Genomic DNA, 20,764 nt, shown 5'->3' with positions numbered 1-20,764 from the left:
CAATTTCGATTTTTTTGCGATTACTATAACTTACTCTACGGGAAGTTAAAAAATCAAATAATTTACCATTTTTTCTCGTAACTAAAAATATACGTAAAGTATGGTGGGGGAGGAGAAAGTACCAAAATATAATTTTGAGTATCATCACGTATCTCCAAGCGGGAGGGGAGGTACAAAAATTCTTGATCACGTGATTAATGGATGCCCTCTTACCTCCATAGATAAATATGGATGGTCTGGCAGTTTGATTTTTGAACTTCTCAACGAATAAATTACATTTGAAGCTTACAGGAACAAGTTTAATTTTTGAGTGTTTTTTACACTTTCAAACGCCTGGACGACTATGATGTGCAGGACTGAAACCTGCCAGACCGTTGTTTTCGTACTTATATCGGACTTTTTTTGTCCCATACAAATCGACCCACCCTATATCATCCAATAAATATATTTCATATCAAGTTTTGTTGTTTTATCAATTTAATTTTTTTAACATGACTTAGTTTTTTTTTACTGAATATAGAAACAGTAATTTCACATATAAAAGGCAAAAAATATATTTTCCAACTGAAATTTGGGATTCTGAACCTTCAGGTATACTTTATAGCTAAAGTCGGAAGCAAAAAATTAAATTTTGTGTTTAATGTTTATGAAAATCAAAGACCTCAATTGGCTGACAATGCTCCTGGTGCGGTCAAAAAAAATATGTTAAACTTGTTAAATTAATTTAAGGTATCATTCCAATTATTTAAAATGCTTTATTAATCATTCACAGTGAATTATAAATATTTTTTTATATATAACTATATAATATATAGTTGCATTCAAGAACAACTATACAAATATAATATGTTGCTACATTTGAGAAAGTATCTTTAGAATTTTTTAGATTTGCTATGTGGAGGTGATAGTATAAACAACTACGTCGCAGTATATTTAATGTTAAATATGAATAATAATAATAAATGGAAAAATTATCTTCCGTGACTAAAAACCTTATTCATGTGTGTAAACCTTACACACTTGACTCCAAATAACATTCGACAACTAGATGAAAAATGATTGAATTACTGAAATAAATTAAAAATAAGATTTTTTATGATATTGTAAATTTTATTTTAAAAATCACAGAATATACAAATAAAAACAACTGCTTAAGAGATTTCATCTTTAACTTATTTGCTAATAGTACTTAAAATACTGTTTCTTAGACAATAACAAAAAATAACATTTCGTAGGTCAATAAAAAATTAAAATTTTTTCTGTGAGCAATTGTTCATTTGATACCTCTGCAAATTCGAAACATATTCATTCTGACTGGAACCATTCTCTGATGCACTTGAAGCCTTTTTCTTTACAACAATGTCATTCACATTCAAATTGATTTTAGGTTTATTTTTTGGGGGCTCAAAGTAATAATTAAACCTTTTGAAAGATTCAATGTCACGCTCTTCTGATTCTAATTCACTGAGATTCACCATTTGGTTTGGTGCAAATATATTATCTGTAAGTACAATAAAAATAAATGAAGGACCAAATATATAAGTTTTTTTTTTCTTTTGCAGAATTAGAATTAATTATTAAAACAAAATATTTGATGAGTAACGTCAATTCAATAGGGAACAATAAATCGTGTTATTGTAATTATTAACAATTTTATATGTCCTAATTGAGAATAATGTTTGTAAAAACTATTATAATTAAATATGATTTATATACATATGATAAATATATGTATATAAAATAGAAACCAAAAATACAACAATGACTATAAAATATATAAAAGTTATAATATGAATATATAAGGCTTCTAATATAAAAAATTCTTACTTATGTTGATAGTAAATATAGCCAGAATGAGAATGATGGAATGAAAATAAAGCAAAATTTGAATAAAACAAATTTAAATTATTGTACAAAATATAGGAAATAAATTCTATCAATATTGTGTGATACATACCTACAAGATCAGAGTCCTTCCGCGTCTTTGTATTTGTTTGCCCATTAACAAAACTAGCAAATGGGTATGACTGATAGTCTACTGGATTATTAACAGTATGTGATCGAGTAAGAGTGAGCTCTTCTCCTATATTGCCATATTTACCATAGCTTTGTTGCATATTAGGCATTTTAGTGATTTCAACACCACAATCATTCTCTTTTAAGTCATGGGAACTGGATTTATACATAGAGTCTGAAATATTATGAATCGTCACTTGACTGTTTAGTCTTTGCACATTTTGCCCACTGAGATAATTATGTGAAAAAGAATGAGAAAATGGTTGCTGATTCATATTACTGGAACTGCTACTAGAGCAAAATCTATTGTTGTCATTAACTTGATTATTATGCATCGATGCTTCTTGTAAAGAATTTTGGCTAGATTGAGAAAAATATGAAAAATTATCACCATCAGTACCGACAGAATTTGAGTTTGGACTATGTTGATTGCCAAAAGATGTATAGCTTCTAAATCCTGAGTCATTTTTGTTGCTTACATCATTGTTTTGAGTGCAGACTTCATAAGAAATATCTTGCAAAATATTTCTATTAACAAATTGCTGGTTTGTAGCCTGAGTAGAATTATTTTCCACTAAATTAATATTTTCATTTGGATAATGATCTACTAAATTGCTAGATTCTGCATTAGAAAAATAAGAAAAGTGTTCGGCATCTTGAGATGGAATTTCTGAATATGGATGTGGTCTGAAATTAGTAACTCCCGTTGACATGGCATGCTGCAGAGCGGGGCTACGTATCGTAAACATACCATCTTTGTTTTGCGTAATAGAAGCTTGCTTAGGCATCGGAATAGGATTATAAGGCAGTTCAGGTTGCACAGCACTATACTGATCTGATGTATTCAATCCTAATTTAAATATGTTGTTTTGGAACAAAGGATTTCGTAAAGTGATCATTTTCGGCTCTTTTGTTTTATTTGATCCAGATTCATTTTCAGAATTCAATGCACGGTTCTTGTTCTTTCTGCGACTCTTTCGACTTGATTTAGTACCAGTTGTAACAGCCGAGGGAACTACATGTACCTTGCCATCATCTAAATAATTTATTTTATTTTAATATTGCATTCATTAGTATAGTAAATAAATATGTTCTTTTATATGATAAACAATAAATTCTCAAATTAGCAAGGATGTGTCAAGTTACATCACACTTATAAAATATTAAATTTGAAAATATATATAAAATTAAATTTGAAGTATATATATAAAAAACAATATACCTTTTGTGGGGGGTGCTTGTACAGGATTTGCTATAATCATTGCATATTCTTGCATTTTAGGAGCATTAGATAGAGTGGACGCATTGCTTGCCTGAAAATTAAATTATATAATATAGGTAAGCGATACAACGACAACTAATTAATTACTTTTAACAACTTTAGTAACATATATTTCACAAACACGTTTTCCTAAATGTCCCGCAATATTAAAACAAACTAGTATAAATAATCGTCTTAATCAATAAAATATAAGTTAATTTATGAGTGATTAAAAGAATTCCGTGTGGATTTATTACACATCATTGAAAACAAACGAACACTCTATCGTTATACCAAGTAAATCGTCTAATTTTAATTTTAACGAACGTCAAAAAAACTTCACTTTGATGAATTAAACTACCTGTCGTAAGGCCGTAATATTTCAGTAAGTTTTATAAGACCATGATATATATCGCAAAAAAAAGTTCCATAAAAATTGGCTTAAATTTTTTTCAACAGTTAATAACAAGAAAATGGCTCGGTAGATTTTCACCTAAAACTAATTCAGTAGCATGAGTTTAAATGTGGACGAAAAGTTTCCCAAATTACAAAGAAATGGCTTGGCAGATCGTCGCACATAACTGACAAACGATAGTCCTCATTGAGATACATCGAATGGCTTTTAAATTTCTGAAATCGGTTCAGGCGTTTTTGAGCAAACGTCGATGAAAGGTCTAATTTTGACAAATGCCAAAAAAATGATACTAATTTTTACAAACTTTGAAGAATTTTTAAAATTAAACGACTCATCGTAGGTCCGTATTATTTTAGTAGGATCTACAATACAAATTTTTTTTTTAACACATTATTACAAGAAAACAGCCCAGCCGATCTTTACCAAAAACTAGTCAGCACGATTCCCAACTAATATCTTTTTGAACAGTTCTTGAATTTTCAAAATCGATTCAGAATTGCTAAACGTGAACGAAAAATTTGAATGGCCTGATTTTGCGAGATAAACATTCTTCTTTCGTCATGATAATGCACCAGTGGACGAGTGTAGCCAAGTTAGAATTGATGGGGCGCCTCTGATACTTTTCAGACGATTTTCTCAGCGATTATTATCTGTTTACTACATTTAAAAAATATCTAATATATAAAATATATTAGATAAATATATAATAGTTTAATACATTTAAAAAGTTATTACAGTTGTACATGCTTTTGAGAAGCATGAAGAATCTACGTTGGAAACTAGCTTATCTTAATTAGAACAACCTTAGGTGAAATATTTCAGACTATATATCTATGCAGTATATTATATATACATATATTATATATAAATGTATTATTAAATATTTGTTTTTACCTGTAAAGTTTTGCGTTGTTGATTAGCATAAGCAGTGACGGCATCAACTTTAGTTAAGGTAATTCCAGGAGGAAGTTTCAGCCTTTCAACACCAATTCCCTGATTCAGTTGATCCATTATACTGTATTCATTGTTCTTTCCACTTGGTATCTTTTGAATAAAAATATAATACTTAAAATTATAAACTTAAAACTTAAGATTAAAAACTCATTGTAAAAAATTCTTATTAATAAGTACATAAACCTAAATTAGCTAATTAAATTTCTCAGCAAGATCTTCACAAGAGTTTTTGAGAAAAACATTTTAAGCTTTTGGAAGCCAGGTCCAGCAGTTTCGGAGCTCCAATAAAAAAATAAGTTAAAAAAAAAACGGCCACTATACGTATGCACCTTCAAAGATCAAATATTTTATGAATACTTTAATAATAAGTGCAAATTTTGTTCACATTTCTATGGGTTCCGCATCAAGAATTATAATGTGGAACCGTTAGACTGATGCGGCGCCTACGCGCTTTGATATTTTATCTCTATAAAAGCCCACTTTGAAAAAAATATTACATGGTACAGGTTTAAGTTCCAGAAATTTGCCTTGAGGCACAATGCCTTCAAACAAATGCCAATTAGTTTTTATTGGCACTGAACTCAAAATTTAGTAAAAAAAAAATACACATACAAGAAAACACTGATTTTAAAATTCAAATGTTCATGATTCATATTCATAGTTCATTTTTAAATATACTATTATTTTAGAAAACAAACAGCACAAAAATAAAATTATTGTTAACAGAGTTACTGAAATTATAGAGTCAAAAAATTTTGGTATGGATAAATTATTTTAAACTACATAATAAGAAGTCAAATCCGAGTTATAAAATGACCTACCTTTGAATTAGCTGCTACATTATTGATATTACTATTCTTCGAAATTGTTTTTTTTGCTCCATTGATATTATTTATATTCAATTTGCTCATATTCTCTCTAGTAACCTCTATTGTAGTATCTCTTGAAATATTTAGATTTTCAAATGCTTTATTTAATGTTTTATTGACAGTTTGACTCTGATCTTGCTTATTTTTGTTTTTCTTAGATTTATTATTTTTTTTGCTCTTTTCAGTCTCATTCAATCCAGAATTAACCTTTGAAGTATTATTATTCGAACGAGACTTGTTATTGATCTCTATCCACTCCTGTGATGAATTTGGATCGTAATCAGATTTTTCAGAAGCCTTTGGTAAGCTTTCAACAAATTTTCCTTTTTCTGATTTAGCATTTATTGCACTTTTATTTTTTGTTGTAACTTTGTCTTTTACATTAGAAGTTAACTTAGTAGTAGCTTCCAGTTTTTGTTGCTTAATATTATTAGCTTCTATATTTTTAACAACTTTTTTGTCTTTTTGTTTTTTATCTTTCTTGCTATTCTTCTTTTCATTATTAGTAATATTCACTATGATTTCATTAGCGCAACTTAATTTATCATCAGTCTGACAAAATTTATCTTGGCATTTTGGTATCTTGCTCAAATTTACATTTGTCAGTTTTTGTTTTGAATTATTAGAAGTTTTAGAACTATCAGTTTCTATTATATTTTCTTTATTAGATTTATTAGAAGTCTTACTATCTTTCTTAACATTACTTTTAACTATTTTATCATCAGTCTTTTTGCTTATATTATTTATAGAAGGCTGATTGTTTTTATCATTTTTCTTTTGCTTAATTTTAGTCTTAACTTCATCTAAGATAGGTAATTCTGAATTTGTGACAGATACTGAAGCATCTTGTTTACCCTTTTTCTTCTTTTTCTTCAGGGATTCAGATTCTTAAAATATTTACACACACATTTAAAGCATCAATAATTAATATTTGATTAGATATATAAATTAGTACAAGAACAAAGACTTGTGCATAAATAGATTCCTGTAAATTTGGACAAAGTGTAAACAAATGTTATTTACTGCCATTTAATTAATGATAATAATTATTAAATTAAAAAAGAGATTAAGGAAGGCAGTGCACAAAAGAAGAAAATACAGAAAATCCTTGAATATTTTAAAATATTATCATTGTTGTCTCAAAATAACAAATATACAATATAATATTGGCTTTATTAAGTTTAAATTTATATAAAATTTCTCATTTATGTAATTTAAAATATGGAAGCCAATTAAGATAGACAATTGTTCAACAAATCAAGAAATTTTCTTATCAAAATATCTCCAATATTAAATAACTTTACTTAACTCTATGTTTTACCTTACCAAAAAATTTAAAATTACCACTATGATTTACCTGGAATGATTTTTTGGCCATTTATGAGGGTATAAAGTAGTTTATTCTTATCAGGAGAACTACCAACAGCTGTTACAGCCACTCTAGGAACATCAGATGTGAGCAATCTGATGTTAACCATACCGTCACTGCAACTTTGTGATTTTACTTTCAGTGGTTCTGCTGCGATATACATTTGTTTAGGTTCTGGACTTCTTGGCGTAATCACCTAAATAACATTTTTGCATCTCATTATTTTATAAATGAAAGTTGTTTGCAAGGTTATCATGATGATATGGTTCATAAATTTTACAAAATTATGTCTTCAAAACCACTTATATATATGTATATATGACAAATTATTATTTAATAAAAATAGTACTATGTTATTTACATAAAAACACCAGACTCGAACTCGAATTAATAAGCGCATCTGATTTTTTTTTATTATTAGTTTTGGAAAATGCAACTGAAGTACTAAAAATTTTTACTTTGTTCGAACATTCATTGACAAACAATAGTATTATTAAATACCATTTCATCTTCGCGCTCCTTGTCAGCAAGCTTTTTAAGTTTTTGTCTGGCCTTTTTTTCTGCTTTCTTAGCTGGATCTTTCTGCTGTTTGTTTGTAGCACCTTCAATCCATTCCAAAAGTTTGTTCACATCACGAGTTTCCGTACTGGTAGGACATGAACTCTCACGACTTGGAACTGAAATTTAAAATAGAATTTTTAAAGTATATGACTATTTTTTATATGATGAGTTCTTTAAAGGTGTGCGTTTCAATATTTGTGGGATAGCACTGTACCAATAAACTGTATTTGTTTCTTAAAATGTAAATCATACTAAATTACCGTAAATTTTTTAGTTTTTTTTTGGAAAACTAGAACATTATATGAAAATGTATAGATCGTTTAGCTCACATGATTCACTTTTTTGTCATTTGTCGAATTATGGCTAGATGTCAAGAGAACGTCATAAAAGCAACACAAATATACAATACAACTGTCTAAAAAAATATTATATCTTTAACTGTCTAAATAAATATTTATCTTAAAAATAATATGACATATGTAATGTGTGCATATTCCGTGCTCCTTCACCCGAAAAACTAAAAAAACCTTTAGTTGCATTAATCTAAATTATTCAATAAGAATTCAGAAATAGCTTATACTGTTAAACATTTAGGTAACATCAAGAGCACTTTTTATTATCAAAACTCCGAAGCTGCATGAACTTCCCGAAATATGTAATAATTGACTGTTTACTTCAAAAATAAAAATTTCGCTTTCGATTAAATCTAACCATTGCGAATTTCAATTGATATCTCGGTATTCCCTATATTCGGTATTCGGCACTTTTTTATTCGGCCGAATGCCGAATACTTATAATCAAAGGCGCCGCCGCCGCCCAGCGCAAGTTATATTTGGGTTTCATGCAGCAGCGGTGTTAGGGTAGGGCGCATTTGGGCAACAGCCCAGGGCTCCGCTGATATGGATCTTGGTAAATGTAAAGAAATGTTGAAGAAATGATGCAATTTCTTGGAAGACTACAAAAATACAGGCTTTAAAAGCGCTATTTTAACTGCGAAGGAGTTGGACGAAGAACTAGAAATTGAACCTATATTACAAGCTACAACAAGAATTCGACGTGTTAAGCGTGAAGCTGGTGACATTGCACGCGATGACCCTATAACTTCTCCAGAAAAAAATTTGAGGTTGAATTTTTTCAATTGTCTTTTGGACACTACATTAATTATGATTAATTTCAGTCAATGAAAGGTTCGAACATTTAAATGAGTACTCGGAATCTTGGTCTTTACAATGTACAATATTAAACAGATTCCAGAAAAACCCGACCTTGTCATGCTCAAATTAACTGTAGACTCTAAATCAGACATATATGTTTGTATGTTGTGTGATGAACTAGTAAGTCTGATATCCTTTTGCCTGAACAAAATGTAACCACATTTCATCAAAGATTGCAACTTACAAGAACTGTATCCAAATGTATGGATAGCATTGCGAATATTATTAAACCTAAATAAAAACCTATCTTTCAATTTTAACAATTTTCCAATCTAGATTGACAAACTTAGCAACTTTGTCAATTGAAAACGAAATTGCTGAAAACATCGACTTTGACAACCTTATAAAATAGTTCGCTGATAGAAAGGCCAGAAAAGTAAAATTTTATTAGTGTTTTTGTAATAAATGGTTATTTTTTATAATAAATAATTATTTTTTTAAATAAACGGTTATTTCATTAAATGTTTTCCATTTTTTCGAATGGGTTTGAATTGTAGTTGAAGGGCGCCGTAGAAATCTCACCCTGGTAGTGGAAAAACCGGCACTGGTTTCATGCATTAAAGAGCTTACGATGTGACATTAGGTTTAGATAACATAAGATTGGAGATGAATTCTTGATCGTATACATACATAATAAATTAAATTTTAACGACTTGCCATTTATTACTATAAATGAACACGTTACTGTTATATTTGTTATTTTTAAAAGGAATCAATCAATGATTACGCTCCATATATAGAGTTAAGAGTTCATCCTTATCTATGAATTCATTTCCTTTTCTTAAGAATGCTTAATATAATATATTAAATCATGACAATCAACAAAATTTCATTTTCAATTTTTGTTTTTGATAAAAAATGAAGCAAAGTATTTATCGGTGCCAAGTAGAGTTTTTTCACAACCTTTTCTCTGAAACTGGAAGAAAAACGTAAACCACTTCCAAAAAATGCAAAAAACTAGTTTTTAATTCTCATCTTCCAAATTTCTAATTTTTTCTAATGCTTAAGTTTTCTAATATATAAAATCAATGATTATTTAAATGTTCGTAAGTTTTTTTTAACACTTCCACTCGGGAGCCTGACTGCTGGACGGTGTGCTGCGCTCGGTATATTATAGTGCTATACATATCTCACAACTCGGAATTTAGTATTAGTTATTGTATCAGATTTTTTTAAAATATGATAAAATTGCTTTTAAATTCAGTTAGTATGAAGATAAAACAGAAAATTTGAAAAAAAAAATTAAATATGATAAAAACCATGTTATTAATTTAAAAATCGTTTCTACACAGATGTTTATTAAAATTAATTAATAAAAATTATATCAAATATATTCTGAATAAAAACTAAATAAAAAAAATAATTAAAAAAACAATATTCTTATAAAGTAGATACGGTTAATATTAAACCTGTCACGACATAAGCCTCGGAACTCGCAAAGTACACAAGTCGTGGCAGAAATTACCTAACTTTACTCAGATTTTTGTTCAAATAAAACTGTCATTTTTCTTTTTACATCATACAAAAAATTATAAAAAATGAATGGTGTTGACAAGTTAGTTGTATAAATGTTAGTGCTAATTTCTAGTGTTGTGCACACTTCTCTAGATGTAACCTACCAACGTTAATATCCACTGATGATGACATTAAATTGAATGTCGAAACGTTTGGAATTAAAGATTAATTTAAAAATCTTTGCTTTTTATTCTTTGATGTATCGCCCCACAAGAACTTACTCGTATATATATATATATATATATATATATATATATATATATATATATATATTTGTAGAGTTTCGAACAAGAATCCAAAAGTAATAAAAACACAAGAAAAGTTTTTAATAAACAATTTCTTTATTTATTTATTTACTGTCGACGTTTCGGAACCAGGTACGTTCCATCTTCAGGACATCTGTCAAGAAACATGATCTTGATGAGATTTAAGCAAACAATATGTTTAGGAAAAGAAAATAGATTTTTCTTAAATAATAAATTAATTGCAAAAAATAATAATGTACAGAAATATGATAATATGATCAGAATAAAAATGATAAAAATAAATGAGTGGATTATCAGAACAGGATATTAAAAATGATAGAATTTTTTTGAAAGTTATGGAAAATTTTAAGAAAAGGTTAATGACAAAATTGAATTAATTACTTGTATGTTTGAATATAAGTTAGCACTTTTTCACTAAACAAGATTTTTAAAACAAAAAATGAATTTGTGAGTTATTTTTCCGCCGAATAGTTAAATTTTGTAAATCAAAATTACTAAAAGTTTTGTCTTTTTTTAAAATTATTATTTGAAAACACAAATAATATTGTTCTCTCGATGTTATGCGATCGGCTTTTGGAAACAAATTAGTGGTTAAGAAAAATCTATTTTCTTTTCCTAAACATATTGTTTGCTTGAATCTCATCAAGATCATGTTTCTTGACAGATGTCCTGAAGATGGAACGTACCTAGTTCCGAAACGTCGACAGTAAATAAATAAATAAATAAATAAAGAAATTGTTTATTAAAAACTTTTCTTGTTTTTTTATTACTTTTGGATTCTTGTTCGAAACTCTACAAAATATACAAAAATCCAAGATTCTACCATTCAATATATATATATATATATATATACATGTGTGTTGAACCGTTGAACCGTGCGGACGTGTTTTTTGAAGTGTCGTAATGTCTCTGACACAATTAAATATTTTGGAATCGGATTCCAAAAAAACCTACAACTGCTGTGAAACAAAACCTTCTGCAAGTGTGGGTGTTTGTAAGAACTGTGGCAAAATTTACCATGTGAGTTGTGCCACAAGAAAAGGTTTTAAATTCATTGTTGGAAATTTGATACAGTGCTGTGAGGTGAGCAGTGAAGTGTCGAGTGACAAACATATGGATACTATTAACAACTTAAAACAAACAATTACCGACAAAAATACCATAATAGACGATAAAATGACAATAATGAAGGATAAGGAATACATAATTCAGAATCTTGAAGAAAAAATTAAGATGCTGCAATTATTAAAGCCAAATGAAAAGAATAAAGAAGTTTCGTCAGCTGCACCCAATATTGATAGTAATACTGAGAAAGCAGCATCTAAGAAGCCTAAACATAAATCTACCAATAAAAATAGTGCCAATGCTAATAAGGTCTCAAAAGAACAGGTGAGTGTTGCAGTAGCAACTGCTTTAAAGGAATTAGACAAGCGTAGAAGCGAAACATTCCGAGATGCGGTTGCCAACACGGAGCTGCCTAATCAATCGACCCAAACTGAACAACAATCAATTAAAGCAAGTGACGATGGAAACTGGACTTTGGTCCAGAAAAAGAAGTCGCCGAAACGAAAAAACAAAGCCATAGAAGGAACAAATGTGAGCACTACACTCGCGGGAGTTGTGAGGAAGGCTCACTTGCATGTGTTTCGCCTGGCACCGGAAACATCGACGGAAACTCTAAAAAATTATTTAAATGAGAAAAACTTCAAAAATATTGAATGTGAGAAAATGGCTTCTAAACATCCGAAAACATATGCCTCTTTCAAGGTATCCGTTGCAGAGAGTGAATTGGAAAGAATAAAATCTCCGGATGTTTGGCCAAAAGGAGTCTGTGTGGACCGTTTTTTATTTCATCTGGGAGAAAAAACGAAGAAAAATTGTTAAACTGGTTTAATATATAATGTCCTTGAACATTCAATGTTTATCCAATAAAACGGAGGCATTAACAAAAGTTGTCCATGACAATAAAATAAACATTTTTTGTTTATGTGAACATTGGCTTGGCAACGAGCAAAATCGACCTATATACGTGATTTTCGGCTAGTCAGCTCATTCTGCAGTAGTATACATATGCACGGAGGTGTTGCTATTTACTGTCGGAAAGCGATAGAATGTGGCGTCGAAATTTACAACAAGCTTCCCAATGAATGGAAATTGAAAAGCAGGAATTGTTTCAATGCGACTGTCAAAAAACATCCTATAGATCAACCTATTTATACAATAAATTAATTCTTTAATCTAAGTTAATTATTAATTGTCATTAGGTTAATCTTGAGTTGTTCATAAATATCACTGATATTACTATAGTTATATTATAATATTGTGATAAAAATAATAATTGTATTGACGTAAATTGTAAATATTGAATTTAAATAAAGTATCTATCTATCTATCTATATATATATATATACACGTGTGTGTATGTATGTATGTATAATATGCATATGTATAATACATTACATTGCATATATAAATATATATATATATATATATATATATATAAATAATATATAAAATGAAATCTCTAGTAACATTTATATCTAAAAAATAATAGTGCTTATGAGCTATTTGATTAATTTTATCATATTTATTTATGAAAATAATTATAAATTAATCAATAAATGAACTTAATAGTGAAGTATTTTCAGAAGCATGAAAAAATCACATGTTGTAAGTTTAGCTCGCGACGACACGATTTGCCGCCGGAGCGGCGGCATCCGAGTCGAAAGGGTTAAGTTTTCGGTATTCGGCCAAATAGTACAAATGGTGTCGAATTTTCCAAATAACAGAAAGTAACTGAATAGTCGTTGCGAGCCTAAGCATAAAATTTGAATAAACATGTAGTGAGTTTTCAATATAACAACTACGAATATTCGGTCATGGGCATGGGAGTATGCCGAACATTCTATTCGTTGCAAGCCTAATTTATATGATTCTACCAATTTTAGTAGGACTGTTTAGTTAGTGCATGAACTTTATCGCCATATTAAATTTTATGAAAAACATCGAATTTTTTTCATAAAGATAAATTATTTTGTGTAATATTAAGCATCTGCTATAAGAAAATATTGGCACCATTACATATATCATGATCGTAGTTCATCATATTATTTTATCATTTAAATTAATATATTTTTAAACTAGAGAAATTATTTTTCCGCTAATTTCAAAAAAATGAATTGGTCAATCTTCTCGCAAACCTAATCGCACTTTTTCTTTATCGAATTTAATCCAATGGCTTTTAAATTAGGGAAATCCAAATTTGATCTTATCACACCACAAAGCGATTTTTGACACAAATTCGTATCATATTTTTTCAAAGTTTGATGGATTTTTAAAATTAAACGACTTATCATAGGACCGTAATATTTTAGTATGTTCATAAGGACCATGATGTCTATCAACATTAAAAGTTTCATGAAAAACAATTACAACAGTTAATTACGAAGAAACGGCACGATTTCCAAATATCTTTCGGGCGGTTTTTGAGTTTTTATAATCGATTCAAAATTGCGGGCTAAAACGTGGACAAAACTTTTTTCACTTTTTTGCTGTTTACGAATTAATTATTATTACGGCTCGGCCGATCGTTGCGCAAAACTGGCAATCGAGTTATGTCGAATGGTTTGCAAAGCATTCGGCGCAGCTGTTTTTGGGAGAAGGTCGACGAAATCTGTTTATACATACACATGCCTTTTCCAAATTTGGTCTCATTCGATTCAGAATGGCTTGAAACGTCGAGAAAAACATAAAAATCGAATTTTTTAATAAAAAAACTTCGTCTTCGGGAAGTTAAAAATTATTCTGAGAGCGGCAGCCGTAAATATTAATTGATACAAAGACATTTTCTTACGTGGTACTAATTTGCTGAACAGCTTAATATAAAAATTTGCGAAAGAAAGTCGACTTGACCACTAAAATAAATTGTAGTTATTCTTACTGAACATTCATTCACTATCAGAACTAAAACAGCAAACGAGAAAAAAAAAAACAAAATTAATATCTCAGAGAATAAATATTTTTCAAAATTGAACATTAACCATACACCTCGGAGATTAAATATTTTTCGAAATTGAACATTAGCCAAATGAATAATTGAATGATTTTCACCTTTTGAGTCTGAAGATGCTACATCAGCGCTGATTTTAGAAGCTGCTGTATTCAAAGCCTTAGTTTTATTTAGTTTACCACGTAATCTTTCACGAGCTTCATTATATTTTCTGTTTACAGGACTTGAAGTGTTTGGCTGTAAAACAGAAATTAAAAATTATATATTTATCAAAACAATTAATTAAAGTTGAAAATATAAAATTTAAATGAAAAACTAAAACTATAGTAATGACATTTTATGACGACAAAAATAATTATATTAATATAAAAACATATTAAATTACAATATTAACAGACAATAGCACATATTTGTAGCTAATATTTCTATCTTCATTTTATGATACGTTTCTATATTCAAATAATTAGTGAGAGATTTAAAATACTTACCGGAGCTCCATCATATACAGAACAGTAACAGCATGCGCATCCTTTGTTATGCGTGTTCGGCGTCCAATGAACATGGCCATCGCCTTCACCTCCGCAACCTGGTGTTAATAATTTCTTAAGTCCAGTATACTTCAATTGAATAAATAATAAAAATTTTCCGATATATGCAAAAAAATAATCAACTTATTCAAGAAGAATTCATTTTTAACGCGATTATCTGCACGCATTGTTCTTAAATTTTAAAAATCGGTTCTTCAGAAAACGTCGATCTAAAGTCAAAATTCGGCTGACATACACAGGCAATAGGTAAGATGTTGTTATCACGGTATATTTTATCGATTTTTTATAAAACATTATTAGATTCCAATATTTACTACATTTGTGTAATTAATTTTATTAAAACTATATTCTGCATTATATAGTTTCTATAGAAGACTTATACTTCTATACAAAGCTTGTTTCAGGTATATACAGGGTGCTTCAAAAAAATGTATACACACTTTGAACTTCCATAGAAAATTTATTTACCGTTCTACAAAGTTAAATTTCAGGAAAATAGAAAGCTGAAAGTCCAATGTAAATGAAACATAAATAACAAATGTTAATACTGATTTCTCTACACACTGCTTGAATCTCATTCCAAAGAATGTCTAGGTTATGTGGTTTACGTTTGTACACCTCATCTATTACTGTGCGCCACAAGAAGAAATCCAGTGCTGTAAGGTCTGGAGAACTCCAGTGCTGTAAGTGCTAGAAACTCGATTGGCCCCCTGCGTCCTATCCACTGGCCCGACAAATTTTGATCCAGGTAAGCTCGTACGTCCCTGTGATAGTGCGGGGCTAAATGATGCCACCCATATATCCCGTTTCACGTTTCACCATCTCCTGAATCCATTCACAAAATTGCAACCTTGCGATGAACAGAATCAGTGGTGACTCGTTCTCAAAATTGTATTGATGCTGCAGGCAGTGCTGGATTTACAGTAGGGGCAATCGGGGCTACTGCCCAGGGCGGCAAATTTTTGGGGGCGGCAAAATTTGGATAGTGAGAAAAAAATTCTATACTATATAATCAACTTTTTTCTAACAACATTTTTTATTTCAAGAAATATTATTAACAAAACATAATACGATTTCAACTCAAAATTTGGGTTGAAAACCGATTATTAAAATTTATTATTTTGCCTTGCCTCCCTCTCCAAACGTAAATTATCAAATTGGTTAATAAGTCATTATCAAATTTGTCAATTTGGCTAATATAAAGATCCGTAAACAAGCCGAAAGTTTAAGAAAAATATTTTCTTCAGTTCTCGAGCCTTCTTAAAATGACGAATTTTTGCACTTCCAAGCTTATAGCGTTGAAAAAAAATTTAAACTAGTGACGCATGGCATTGTGCCTTAAGACAAATTATTGAAACATCCCGTACTGAAAATTACATTTTATAAAGAGCTCTAAAATTGAAAAAAAAATGAAAATGAAAGAAAATGACTTTTAAAACACATTTTTTGTATTTTGAAATTTTTTGAAAACTATGAACTTTTTACAAAGCAATCGCGCTGCGTAGCTGTTTTAGAGAAGAAATATCACATCTCAATTACCATTTTTCGTAATTCGTGCCAAAAACTAATCAGCACGTCTTGCCATCAATACAAATCTAATATTTTTAATTATTCAAGTGAACACGGATCAACCGATTAAATGACTCAATTCCTATTGTTAAGGAGACGTGCTGATTAGTTATTGGCCAAGACAGGTCCAAATGTTTTGAAGATACGGGCCAAAATGCCAAAAATGATAATTTAGTTGTTGAGAAAAGAAGCGTCCAATATCATTCAAAAAATTTATAGAATAAATAACTGCTTAAATTTGTGGGATGCAGGTTTAGCACTTTCGATGATCCAATAAAAAAAATTGAAAAAGAAACATTTGGTGGACAAAAGTGATCATAAGACATATGCACATCAAATTATCAGATATTTTGAAAATATTTTAATAATAAGTATAAATTTTGTTTACATTTATATGGGTTATGTAACATTGTTTATTCGTTAGACTGCGACGCGGTGCTTACGCGCTCCTATATTTTGTCCCTACGCAGCTGAAGCAGCGTGATTGTTTTAAAAAAAGTTCGAAAATTCGTAAAATTTCAGGGATGGGGCGGCATTTTTGTTAGTGCCCCGGGGCGCCAAATTTCTAAATCCGGCCCTGGCTGCAGGTCACCATTCTGAACAGTATTAACATTTGTTATTTTTGTTTCATTTACATTGAACTTTCAGCTTTCTATTTTCCTGAAATTTAACTTTCTAGAACGGTAAATAAATTTTCTATGGAAGTTCAAAGTGTGTATACATTTTTTTGAAGCACCCTGTATATAAATTATATATATATATATATATATTATTTATATATAAGAAAATATATATAAGATAATATTCTTACATAGCTGTCTGTAAATATACTTACAGCATATTTATAGACAGCATTTTATACTTATAAGTAAAAAATAATGAATTTATACAAACTTTTCTTACAGTTGTGTCCATGAGTATGTGACTTATTTCCATGAGGTGTCTCAGGTTTAACATTTCCTGCTGAGGAACTAAAATATAAAATAAAATCACACATTTTTTACATTTTAATACTCAAAATTAACCTGATGAACCTGATTTAACAAATTTTAATTTATAATTGAGTCAAATCATTATTCATTTATCATTGACTATTTTGTTACTTAAAGCTTTAAAATGTTTTGTTAATTTTATGTTAATATGTATACATAGGTATGATATGGAAGTATACTTCTGTCACACATCAGCATTGATCATTCAATCATTCAAGCAATTTAAACAATGTCACATAAAACAATGTCAAATTTGTTTCTGCGCCCTGATTATTAATTTTTATGAAATCCAGACAATTCAGATATGTTTTAATATCAAAAAATTACAACAAAAAAACAAGATTATTATTAGATAGACCCATAATCAAAGAACATTTACGATTTAGAGATTAAACAAATATCTAATACAAGGATGAGCAACCCGCGGCCCGCGGGCCGCATGCGGCCCGCCGGTGGTTTTTCTGCGGCCCGCCAAGCATTTCTCAACTACAGATTATTTTTTTATATATTTTATCAAACACGACTGTAAAGGCTAATTTTGTTGTCACTGGTAAAAACTGTTGTTCGCAGAAATAGCATTTTCTAACAAAATAAATATTAGTTTAACAATATTGCAAGAAAAATTGAGAACTTATATCGCGAAGTTTAAATCATCGTGAATTTAAAAACTTCTTGACATTTTAGAGCGTGAATATGACGATGTGCTTTTCAATACCAAAGTACGTTAGCTCAATAGTGATGCAATGCTTAAAGGAGTATACGACGAACTACAATTGTTTTTGGATATGAAAGAACAATTGTAGTACTTTTGTCAATTTGGTAATAAAAGATTTTAATTTGTGGTTAAAGCTAACAAAACAGCTGTGTTTTCATGTAAATGTTTTCTTCGCCATTAACCATGCAAAATAATACATATTTAGAAAATTTATTTTTCCAGTAAACATCGCAATTTTTTATAATGTCAGCCCTGAGAAATTTTCGCTTTTGAAGAAAAAACTCAAATCAAATTATGATAAATTGTTTTTTTGGAAATACTTATGTGTGCGAACAATTACACAGGTCCACAAAAGCACAGTCGCTGGATAATAATTCATTCATTCAGAAAAATGCTAGATTCAAGTTTATGCCAGTTTTTAAATGTTTTTCCATATTATATATATATATATATATATATATATATATATACTCAGCAGTAAAAGTACATCGACCCATCCAAACAACTTTTTTTGTGAACCTGTGTTAATTTCAACCATGAAATTCATAAAAAATACCACCTATCAAAACTGAGTAAAACATATCAAAGCTGCATACGTGTTGCTACTTTCCATATTAAAAAAATAAAATAAATAACAAAATTAAAAAAAACAGCTTATATAAAAAAGCAATTCCAAATTTCTTAAGTTTTCAAGTAAATTAGTTTTTCTGTTTAACTATTATTTGTTTTTATTTTGTATTTCTATTTATAAACACTTATAGTATACACTCGTAATTATATAAAATATATACTTTTTTCAATTTTGTATTTTTGTTCTTATCTTGTGGCAATTTTGTAATTCTGTTGCAGTTACATTATTCCCGCACTCAGTCAATAAATCTTTTGACCTAATTTTAGTTCAGACTTTTGAAAAAGCTTCAATTTTATTCAAAAAGAAAAATCAATTTATATTTATCATGGGTTGTACGACCGTAACAATTTTTTAAATTTTGTTCTTTATCTTTTCTTGCGGAATGGAAAACTACATACAACTTCAAATTTTCATTATTTTATAGTCATTTTAGTAGTCCAATCATTTTTATTTAGCTCGGTAATCGATCAATTAACTATTATCGTCTTTTTTGTGAACCTTTTTAATTGAAATTCAATCAAGATTTTTCTGAGATTATAAAAAGGGTTAAATTTATCCGCTCTATTCGCTGCAATATTTTAAAACCAATTAAATTCTTAGATATTGGCAATGAAATGGTTACCTCCGATAAAACTAACTAATTTGCAGGCTTATCCTACTGCACAAATATTTTCCGATGTGCATTAAAAGTACATAGTTTTTGAATGTTTTGCAGAAGGCACAATTCTAGCAAAAAAATTAGAAATTTAATATTAAAATCTGAAGATAAAACTGTTTTTGAGAGAAAACGTGAACTTATTTTCAGAGTTATTGAAATCTCACTCGTTTTGCTAAGCATAGCATAACTTAATTCGAATATGTATGTTAGTATTTTAGCGTTGTAGTGGGTAAATTATCAATGTAATATGTGTTAGCTGCCCCTTTCATTTCTAATACTAATGATTTTCTAAAAATATTTTCGGTGGCTAAACGTTCGCCGGGTCAGCTAGTATATATATAAATTACGTGCGGCCCGCCATAAAATTTTGAAAACGAAATTGGCCCGTGGGTTAAAAAGGTTGCTCGCCCTTGATCTAATATGTTTAATTTCATAAGGAGTAAAATTTTTAGTTCATTTTGATTACCTTGTTTTAGATTCCCAATCAGGCGTGTAAAGTTTTCTTTTCCCATGTTTAGGACACGAGGATATTTGATTGGATTTGACATTTGGCGCAATCGTAGGTGCACTATTTTCTCCAGATGATAAACTATTCAATCCTGAATTGCATGTCGGACTGTGAATTGGAATTTTTTGCAAAACTTTTGCCTTGTGATGCTTTTTACAATCTGTAATATCTATAAATAATAATGTGAATAATAATCATAAATTTTATTCATAACGGCGTTTAGGAATATCACAATAAAAACAATATGAACTTCAGTTAAAAAATAAAGCGATACAATAATTCCTTCCTTCCCGTCCAACGTTTCATTTTTTACGGAAGGCAATCAAACATGCTGTCAATTTATCGTGTGTATTCCAAACTCAATATTGTTGTCTAATTTTAATTTTTTTTTAAAAAACAAGATGATATTGATATTTAATAATAGCAAGTTTCTATATTTTATTTATGAAATTGAATCCTTGAATCTTGAATCAATTTATCTCCAGAACATTAACAATCGTCATTTCATTTCGAATTCAATTTCAAAAAAAAAAAATAGTTGCCTAATTTACTCAAAATTGAAAAAGGGCTCCGGTATAGTCACAGAATTGATATTTAATAATAGCAAGTTTCTCTATTTTATTTATCAAATTGAATCCTTGAATCTATTCAAGGACCTTGTCTCATATTTCAAAGAATTATTTAGAATGACGCA

The 20,764-nt window shown here is 29.3% G+C and overlaps 1 protein-coding gene across 4 annotated transcripts in view; it reads right to left on the bottom strand.

The window, feature by feature from the left end:
• Positions 1 to 1,240: 1,240 nt before the first annotated feature.
• LOC113366663 (putative uncharacterized protein DDB_G0282133) overlaps positions 1,241 to 20,764 on the bottom strand; it is a 32,210-nt gene continuing 12,686 nt past the window's right edge. For 2 of the 4 annotated variants that reach the window (XM_026608307.1, XM_026608310.1), the window contains 11 exons: positions 20,029 to 20,239; positions 17,461 to 17,537; positions 14,938 to 15,035; positions 14,551 to 14,686; positions 7,386 to 7,561; positions 6,873 to 7,080; positions 5,468 to 6,402; positions 4,587 to 4,736; positions 3,239 to 3,329; positions 1,958 to 3,052; positions 1,241 to 1,501 (listed from right to left, as the gene is read on the bottom strand). In XM_026608307.1, the coding sequence (XP_026464092.1) occupies positions 1,248 to 1,501; positions 1,958 to 3,052; positions 3,239 to 3,329; positions 4,587 to 4,736; positions 5,468 to 6,402; positions 6,873 to 7,080; positions 7,386 to 7,561; positions 14,551 to 14,686; positions 14,938 to 15,035; positions 17,461 to 17,537; positions 20,029 to 20,239 (3,431 nt within the window). In that variant the 3' untranslated portion in view covers positions 1,241 to 1,247. The remainder of the gene's footprint in view (positions 1,502 to 1,957; positions 3,053 to 3,238; positions 3,330 to 4,586; positions 4,737 to 5,467; positions 6,403 to 6,872; positions 7,081 to 7,385; positions 7,562 to 14,550; positions 14,687 to 14,937; positions 15,036 to 17,460; positions 17,538 to 20,028; positions 20,240 to 20,764) is intronic. The other 2 variants (XM_026608308.1, XM_026608309.1) reach the window with 2 other exon arrangements.

Source organism: Ctenocephalides felis, unplaced genomic scaffold (assembly GCF_003426905.1).
Source record: "Ctenocephalides felis isolate EL2017-DRISC unplaced genomic scaffold, ASM342690v1 CF-g0.4_SCAFFOLD_01170, whole genome shotgun sequence".
Taxonomy (NCBI): domain Eukaryota; kingdom Metazoa; phylum Arthropoda; class Insecta; order Siphonaptera; family Pulicidae; genus Ctenocephalides; species Ctenocephalides felis.
The sequence above is the reverse complement of the archived record's forward strand: the minus strand, read 5'-3'. Positions and strand labels throughout refer to the sequence as shown.